Source organism: Microtus oregoni, unplaced genomic scaffold (genome assembly GCF_018167655.1).
Source record: "Microtus oregoni isolate MIOR12 unplaced genomic scaffold, Mior012 000005F_ref0000423, whole genome shotgun sequence".
Classification (NCBI taxonomy): domain Eukaryota; kingdom Metazoa; phylum Chordata; class Mammalia; order Rodentia; family Cricetidae; genus Microtus; species Microtus oregoni.
Genome location: NW_024543064.1, coordinates 27,678,318 through 27,687,450, shown reverse-complemented (window position 1 = coordinate 27,687,450; position 9,133 = coordinate 27,678,318). Strand labels below are relative to the sequence as shown.

The 9,133-nt window shown below is 57.0% G+C and overlaps 1 protein-coding gene across 2 annotated transcripts; it reads right to left on the bottom strand.

Moving 5' to 3' along the window:
• Positions 1–299: 299 nt before the first annotated feature.
• Zc3h12a (zinc finger CCCH-type containing 12A) lies at positions 300–8,917 on the bottom strand. Of its 2 annotated transcripts, XM_041653078.1 has the most exons (6): positions 8,811–8,917; positions 7,667–8,140; positions 3,444–3,583; positions 2,303–2,537; positions 1,720–1,826; positions 300–1,546 (listed from the first exon to the last, which is right to left on the bottom strand). In XM_041653078.1, exons 2-6 carry the CDS (start codon positions 8,104–8,106, stop codon positions 681–683), a joined length of 1,788 nt encoding a protein of 595 aa, XP_041509012.1. In that variant the 5' UTR covers positions 8,107–8,140; positions 8,811–8,917; the 3' UTR covers positions 300–680. The 2 variants fall into 2 exon arrangements, with proteins under 2 accessions (XP_041509012.1, XP_041509013.1); XM_041653079.1 differs by lacking the exons at positions 7,667–8,140; positions 8,811–8,917 and adding an exon at positions 6,352–6,429.
• Between the last annotated feature and the right edge of the window lie 216 nt (positions 8,918–9,133).

The following is a 9,133-nucleotide window of genomic DNA, read 5'->3' as shown; positions in this document are numbered from 1 at the left end:
TCCTCTCCCCACACGCATATCAGAGACAAAGCTCTTCAAGGACTCACAAAAGCCTTTATTTTTGTCATTCTTTCCACTTAAAATATTTCAATTTCGTATCTGTACACAGCATACATGTGTCCTCCCACCCATGGGGAAAGGTTAACAGGTGTGGGGACAGAGGGCCTTGGAGCCCTGGTGGGGTGACGGGGTAGGTGGACAGAGCGGGCGGGTGGGTTATAAGAAGCATCTTGCTTACTAACATGAAGCCTCATGCCCTGTGAAAAGGGATGAAGCCGCATTGGCTTGAGGGGGGCCTCGGAGGGCAGGCACATGGTGCCCAACTTGCCGGCGGTGCCAGCGTCCCAGGGACAGGGTGGAGGGTGGGGTCTAATTCAGGCCTCTGCTCCCCTAGGCCTCCCTCCCCGCCCTCTGAGAAAAAAGAGGGTTTGGGCATCAGCCACGGATGGACGGCCTGACCGGCAACGTCTCCTTAAATGACAGAGATACAATGTGTATCAACAGGGTGATCGCTTCTGACCCATGCGGGATAGATAGAGGTGCCACAGGGCCAGAACCAATCCTATGGGATCTTTGGTTTGAGGATTCTCTTGCCAGCTCCATTCGTCCCTCTTCCAAGGTAGGCTAGGGGCTGGAGACTGATCTGTGATGCCTGACAGCCCCTTGAGCCAACTCCTGGCTTACTTACTGAGGTGCTGGGACTTGTAAGAAAGGATCTCAGCGGCCAGCTGCTGGGGGTCCAGGAGCTGTGGGAAGCGCTCCATCACAGCTTCTACCAGGTGTGGGGGGAAGACGCCACACAACTTGGTGTACACACCAGCCCTTTCTTTGGCCCTTTCGCTCACCCTGCCCCAGGGGCCCCCACTAACCCCTGGGCTGGGCCTCTGGGGCTCTTGAAGGACTGGGGTGGGTGAGGGCAAAGGGTATGGCTCAGACCAGTACTCTCTGGCTGGAAAGGTGGGCAGCTGGGGCAAATAGTCGGTGGGGACACTGAAGTGGCCAGCACCCATGGGCTGTCTAAAGGGAGCAAAGGCAGGTGCTGCTGGGAGCTCAGACCCATAGGTGTGATAACCAGCATAAGGACCCCGAGTGGAGCCCGACTCCCCAGAGCTGCCTCCTCGCACCCCCCATAATTCCGACATCTGGCTCTCCAGGGAGCCAATGCCTGAATCAAGGCACTCCTGGGAGGTGTATGGGAGCGAGTCCAGGGTGGGTGGGATCCACTCGGTGGGCCCAAAGCTGCCCCCACTAACAGGGAGGCTCCTGCCAGCCGTAGTAAAGGTCTGTGTGGAGCCTTCTTGGTGGGGGCCTGGGGATGATCTGGCCCCCAGTTTTTTCCCATCTAGACTGCTCTTCTCAGCTTCTGGAGACACAGAGCGGGGCTGAGAGGCAGGGGAAGGCCTCTGGCCACTTTTGTCCTTCACTGGGGTCCTGGGGGGTGAGAGGAGGGCATTAGCACGGAGCTCATCAGCCACGGAACGCTGGGGGCGGCTCGGCCGCTCAGGGTGGAAGAACCGGCACTTGATTCCATAGGTACACTTCCTCCCTGCAAGAAGGACAAAGAGTGTCTCGAAATGAGGCCAGAGAGAAGAGGAGGCGCAGGGACTTGGGGTTTAGGTAGTCTCCATAAGGAAGCCACCAGGACACAGGCAGGCCTAGGTGAATGGGCAGACAAGAGGGAAGGTAAAAAAGGCTACTGAAGACGGAGCTGGGTCTCACCATAGGGACATGGCTGCTTCCTGTGTTCAGAAGGCAGTGACCTCTTACGCAGGAAGTTGTCCAGGCTAGGCCCATGCCGTCCCAAAGGGTCATCAGGGGGCATGAACCTGTGGTAGATGAAACGAACGCTCAGGAGAAGGAAGTCATGAAGAGGGCCCAAGGAAAGGGCTGGATAGCCAGGCTTCCTGGGGAGAGATCAGCCCCCAAACTGCCTGTCTGCAGGATGCCCCAATTCTGAGTCTGCAGTTGGCTCACCCCAAAGGAAGAGGGGATCCCTTAGTTCAGAGGGGTATAGCTCAGGGTTACCTTCAGGGCACTCCCTAGGCTGGGAGTTCTCAAGAAGCTACAAGCTAACTGCATCTTGGGATGTATGCTGCCATAGACTTACTGGAGAGAGCCATCGAGGAATATATTGGGTCTGTCTCAAGCTAGCTTCAACCCCCAGCCCCCAGTCAAAAGCTCTGCTGGCCCTAGCCTTCTCTCCGTTACTCACGTCACTGCCTAAGCTGCAACCCAGACCATGGGCCCACAGAGTCCACCCCCAGGATCTCTCCCAGTTCCCAGTCCTCCAACAGGAACGTACTTGTCGTTGACAAAAGAGTACATGAGCAGCCGCTCCTCAATGAAGCGCTTCCACTCCTGCCGCTCGCCTTGGAGGTCCCGGTACGTGTCATTGGAGACTACCACCCCGTCGGATTCATAGGCCAGCTTCACAATGAAGCGGTCATCATAGCACACCACACGCTTGCCACCTACACGCCTGGATGGTGTGAACACCAGGATCTTCTTTTTCTCTAGTTCCCGCAGAATGTGCTGGTCTGGGGGATGACAGAGGTGCCGGTCAGGGGCCCCTGGGGACCCCGAGACACCCAACAGGGCTCCATGGCTCACAGTGGCTGGGCTCAGAGGCTGTTCACACCAGTTTCGAGAGGACAGAAACCAGGCAGCCATGTGGAAACCAAGTGCACCTGTGTGCGTGAGCATTCCATTCGGCAGGAATGCTGAGCCCAGAGTGGCTCTTCCTGCTTCCCCTCTGGCCTGTGTGTCCTGCCTGTGTCCCCCACCATAGGGGTTCAGGAAGAAGTGTACTGGCCATGTCCCTCACACACTCAGAACAACGTTCCCAGCCTTGTTCAGAAGAGGCTCAGGAGTCCCCAGCCTGGCCCAGCCTTGCAGACTTCTAAAGAAACTGTCTTCTTACTCCCTCCTCCTCAAGGTGGGGGCTCTCATGGGGATGATGGCCGCAGCCTGAACACACCATGCATTCTCGCTGTGCTGGGTTAAGCACTTCCATACTGTCTCAATTGCTCCTCTGGCAGTGTTTGGTGGATGTTGTCAGCACACCTCCACCCTGTCCCATTTCAAGCTGAAGATCTCAAGGCTCAGAGTCCTAAGACCCTTGTCTGGGTTACTCGGGGCCAAGCCTCTCACCTTGTCTTCTTGTCCCAGCACCCACGGTCTCAATCATGAAACTATATTGCCCCTCTGCCACTGGGGATACAGAACGAGGGATGCCTCTTCTATAGGATGAGACACCTCAAGACTACACAAGGTGACTCCCAGCCATTCTCATCTGAGCTGGGCTGCTGAAGGCAGCAGGCATTGGAAAAAGACAGGCTGGCCCTTGCTTATCATCTAGAAGGGGTTGGCCCTATTCAAGGACTCTTTTGGGGAGCACCAGGGTCGCTGGTACAGTGAGGCCACCCCACTTCCAACACACATACCTGTGATGGGCACATCTGGCCGAGGCTGTTCCTTCCTCCATGATGGTACAAACACGGTGATGTCTGTGTGGCCTCGCTCCAGAAACCAGTTCACAGCCAGCAGAATGCCCCGACAAGAGAAGACTTCCTTGTTCCCGTGACTGGCAGAGGAGGGATAAGTTAGCTCACAGAGTAGCCAGTCTGTGGTCACCCAGGCTGGAGCAGAAGTGGGAAGTGGGCCACGCTCCAGCCCTGCTTGGCCTTGCTGGGTAGCTGCAGGACTCAGTCCCTGGCTCTCTGCCTGTAGGGCCTAAGGCCTTGTCCCTGGGCCCGTTCCCACAGCGCCTGGTGGCCAGCCCCAGATGGGACTTTCCCTAAGATTCCATCTCCTCAAAGTGTGGATCCACCCAGGAATCTAGCCACACTGGCTCCCCATGGAGAGGGGGAGGGTCGGGCCACTTGCAACATATCTGGGGGTGGGTAAAGGTGATGGGAGACTTGGGGATCCTGTCCTGCCCAGGAGCCAAGGGAACCACAGGGACACAGATTTGCACACTTAGGCTGAGTCACTTCATTCCCTCAACACTATACAGCAAGGAGGCACCAGCGGAGGAGGAGGAGGCGGGGGAGGCACCAGCCATGTTAAGCAGGAGAGAAACCAGACTGTTCCGGATTAAAGTTCAGTCTCTGCACAAGGTCTCGGCTGGCTTGGGTCCCCAAAGGGTGCAGGGAAGGAGCATGGGGAGTCACCCTTCTACAGGGGTCAGGAAATAACAGCCAGAAGGCACTCCAGGAAATTTTCAGGGCGAAAGTGAAAGGCCACCTCTTTTCCTCTCAAGAGGCCAGTTCCCTGCAAGCCTGCCCCTCCCTGCATGTCTGCGTGGGGGGGGGGGCACTACCGCCGCCCCAGGGCGGGTGTGACTCCTGGCAGAAAGATGGGCAGGAAATTGCTGGGGAACTCTGCTTGCTCACAAGAAGGGCTGGGGCATCAGGCCTTGGGCTTGCTCTATCTATCTAAACATGGCTTTCCTCAGAAGTAACCTAGCTGGCTCCTAGGCTGCCCTAGCCTGTGTCTCTGCCCACAGGCTTGGTGGAGGGCACCTTTCTTAGACAAGCCATTTCACACCAGGAGGGCTTGAGGCTAAAGACACTGGTAAGATGGAGTTCCTGGAAGTGCTGAAGGGGGGCTCCCTCCCCAGCAATCCCAGCCTCTGGTTAGCCCCATAGTTAGCGACTCAGACTCATATTTGGCAAATAAAACAGAATAAATGTTACGCAAAAGAGGCAAGTCCATGGCAGACCACATCCTGTGGGTAGCTTTGGGGAGAGGGGGGGTAATAGCTGGAGTCCCAAGAGACAGAGAGTGGGGAGTGGGGCAGCTGGAGGCAAGGAGGCTATCCGGGGCGGGGGTGGGATGGGTGAGGGTGAGGCTCCAGAGTCTCTCAGTCTCTGAACTGTAGAGGAAACAAAGTCATCCCCAAGGCAGCGGAGTCAAAACTCATGGGGAGCTGCAAACCTGGCCGCTCTGTGCTCTCCCTGGAATCATCATCAAGCCCACAAGAAGACCACTGCTATTACCCTCTGTTCAGAGGGTCCAGAGAGGGTAACTTAGTCACCATGGGTCACACAGCAGCCAATGTGAACAGAACCACTCCTGTTGGCATTTAGGTACCAACATCCCTGATGGCTGGGAAGGGCACCGAGTTCACCTAGACCATCTCAGTGCTGGGAAGAAGACTCCATGACACGCACAAGTAACCTGGCTAGTGCTAAGAGGTGAGAGCCAGACTGGAGTGTGGGGCTCCTGGGTCACTGTCGTTGCCCTTACTGAAGATGCGGAGAGAGGATGTGGCAGGAGGAGTGTCAGAACTCAAGCATCGATGGCGTATATTCTGCATATGGAGAGGGACACCCCTGAGCCAGAGAAATGGGCTCGGCAAATTCTCACACTTCCTTTCGGAAGCCAGGTGACATGTCAAAACCTCGGAGGAACATCCCCGCCTGTGGCTTCACAAAGCCCACGGCCCCATCAGACTGTCTCCTTCCCTGGACCATCTGTTGTCTCCTCCAGATGTGAGGTAGTTGTCTGCACCATGGCTTACTGTCCTGAGTGTGCCATGTCCACATGTCCCCTGACCTCTCTGTGGATTCATGGCCCCTCCTGGACCAGCCATGTCAAGCTTGAGGATCTCCCGATGTACTACCTCTGGGCATCTAACCCCCTGGCAGGGGACAAGTCTCCTCTCAGCCTTGCTGGTACCGGAATGTTCCCTCAGCAGGTAGTCAGAGCCCTATTCTTGGCAGCGAGAGCACTTGAGGCCTGAGGCCCAGAACGCCCGCCCGGACTACTCATTCAGTTCACTGCAATGCAGGAAGCTTGGTTGGCCCAGGAAAACCAACTTCCTCCCACCCTCAGGAGTCCCGCAGGCCCCCAGGTCGGGGCCCCTACCCAGCCTGATGGGCTGGGCATATGGAAGACTCCAGCTCCTGCCCAAGGACAAGGCAGGGTTAGCCTCCCCAGGTATAAAGAACTGCCTGGGCTGGGCCTAGTGAGTACAGGAAAATTCCCTTAGAAGGAAACAGAGGTGAATTTCCCCACGATTTGCATATGGTGGGGGCTAGCCCTTGTGTGTGTGGGGAGCAGCAGGGTAGGAACCAGGCAGCTGCTGAGACAGGAAGTGTGAGGCTGGAATTCCCCTTCCGTGGCCACCCCAGCTCAGAAACCCCCAGCAGATAGGCAGGCGGGCCGGCAGACAGTAGCTGTCTGTCTCTTTGGTATCAGCTCTCCTGAACCCCTCCACTACTGCCCCTCCTCCCGCCCAGGCCCCTCCTTCCCCTGCCCAGGATACAAATACACATAGCACATGGCTGTCCACAAGACACCCAGCCCACGATTCCTAGGGGAGGTCAGACCTCTCCAAATTCCTACTCTGTCTCAGAACCTCCGAGAGAACGGCAGCCTCTGAAGGGACAAGTTTGACCTGCTGCCCTCTGGCATGGAAGCCAACGTTTCTCAGCCTTCCTCCCAAGATCAGTTCATTTTAAAGATGTGAAGACGGACCCAAAGGTGTTGAAGAGGGCTACCCCCGTGTACCAACTAAGTAGGGCCAGGGCCAGCTAGACAGCTCAGCTGGCCCAGCTGGGTTGGGAGTAGGTGGGACCAAATGCCAGGTAGGGAAGAAGCTGGCTGGCATCGTGACAAGTTGGGCAGTTCACCTGGGGACAGCCCTTGGGGCAACCAGGAAAGAGACTTCCCCTCTTCCTGTTCTCTTGCTGGGGTCTCCCCTGGTCCCTGCCAACAGGAACTTTTCCTTGTGTGTGATCCACCCAGGCCTGACTCACCCAGCCCGTTGTGCAGGCAACAGGGAGAAAGCAGGACTGAAGGGTGCGGCCTGGATGGAAGGGAGAAGTCAAGGGCTCCTTAAGGTCAGAGGCAGCCTGGCTCAATTTCTGCCTCCACCCCGCCTCCTTCCCTGAGCAATCTGCAAAGGTCTGGGAACCCCCTGAGATGAGTCCAGCCCAAGCAGTATCAGTTCGGCCAATATAGATCCCATCAGGGCTCACGTGAGCCCAGAGCATCAGGCCACCTGCACACACCCAGGGAGCCAGATCCGGCCAATAGGTCACACCTGGTTAGGGCTAGGACGCTGCTCACTCCCAATAGTTAACTAAGCCTTGCTTCTGTGGGAGCGCAAGTCTAGGACAAGGAGGTCCCGGAGGACTCAGTCACTGAAGGACAACTATTCACTTAGTACTTACAACTCTTCATGTTTTATGTATTTTCTCCCCTCAAGGGCCACCTGAGAGGAAAGACTGAGGAGAGAGTGAAGAAACAGCTCAACTGGTGAAGCGACTGGCTCCCAGAAAGCTCGAGCCCACAGGCCATTCCCCTACATTGTCCTGCCTCATGTCAGAGGCAAGAAGAGGACCGGGCTCAGGAGAGACCACAGTACAAAGTACACTCTGGGCACAGAAGGCTGAGTTTGAATGCCTGCTGCTAATTTATCAAGGAGCGTGACTCTGGGTAAGGGTCTAAGCTCCTATTTTCCTTCTTAGGACATTCATGAAATGCTCCAAGAAGTCTTAAGGTTTCAGGGAGCCTCCTGGCACACGACGGAACCTCACAGAGAGTGTTTGCATTCCCTCAACAATCCACGAGGAAAGCCAAGCTTTTTTTTTTTTTTTGTCCCAAAGGAAGAGCCGCAGACATTTCCACAGGTCCTCTCCTCAGAACTGACACATACCTCATGGCCACATTGCTTCCATCGATGACCACAGGCCTCAGGTCACTGCCCTCCTTGTCCTCCTCTGGGAGTGAAGGTTCTAGAGAGGAAGGTTTGGGGGTGCTTCCGCCCCTGGGCACCAGGGGGAGCTGGGGACAGGGGTCTGTGGAGGCCTGGCACTCGCGGTCAGTAGCTGAACCATGCTTCACCAGTTCCCCCAGCACCGTGTTGGTATCCGCTTGGACCCCCAGCTTCTGCAGGACACTGTGGATCTCGGAGGATGAGTAGCCCAGCTTCCGAAAGAAGTCCACCTTCATCTGCAACTCAGCAGAGGCTTCTTTAGTCTCAGGGTCCTGGACTGGCTGAGGGCGACCCCGGCAGCTGTGGCTGTCCTCAAGATCCCACAGACTCATGGTGGGACTGGCTTCTTGGATAGGCTTCTTTCTATAGGGGTCACTCATATCTCAGATTCTTGGAAGGCGTCCATCACAGTACCTATGGACGAGACCACAGTGTTAGGGGCAAGAAATACCCACTGTAGCTCTTTCAGCCTCTCTCCCCTACAGGATAAGGTAACATGAACTGAGCTATCCTCCTGTGTCAGCTCAGACTGTGATCTCAAGAGCTCTCGGCAAGGAGTTTATTCTTATATAGGGGAAACTGAGGCACAGGCAATAAGAATTTACTCAAGGTCATCAACTCAGAGTTTGTGACACAAAAACTTTCAACTTGTCTGACTCCACCCCCAAACCCGTCTTGTTCCACCAAGGGACCCAGAAGGCAGGGGCGGGGCTCTCAGAAGGGAACTGGGGGCTGGAAGTGCGCAGGGGACCCAGGGGCTTCCCCGTTGTGGCCAGCGCCTTCGTTCTAGAGTCTCATACTAAGAGCCCAGGGCCGGAGTCCCATTCCGGGAAGGACAAGTTTCCGGGGTGACCCACAGGGAGAAAAGTTGCTGGGAGACTCTGGTTGGCTACCAGGCCCGATGACGCGAGGCGGCCCCGGTTAGAGCCTTGCGCATGCTGGGTGCCCCAAGACACACCGCTCCACTCACCGGGGTGGACTCGGCGGGGTCCCCGCGATCCGCGATGAAGACGCGGACCGCGACCCTTCCGAGGCCGGACCCAACACAGCGCACCACTCATGCCACCCCGCAACACTCACTCACCCCTCCGAGTGACGGACGCAGCCCGTAGAGCGTCCATGGAGCCGAGTCCCGAGCTCCGACTGCACCTTCGTAGCCGCGACAGGCGGGCAGGTGCTTTAAGGGCCGTGACGCGGAAGCCGGGCAGGGCCGCCGCCCCTTCCTGCTCCGCCTCGCTCCTGCCCCGGCCCCGCCCCTGGCGACCCGCGCTGGTCCCGCCCCGTCCCTGACCAGACTCCGCCCCAGCATCCTTAGCCACGCCCCTGGCCACTCCAAGTCTGGGCGGCTTGGAGCTTGTGCCACCCGACAGCTTAAGGCAGGCGCTGCAGATACAGGTTCTGCGCACT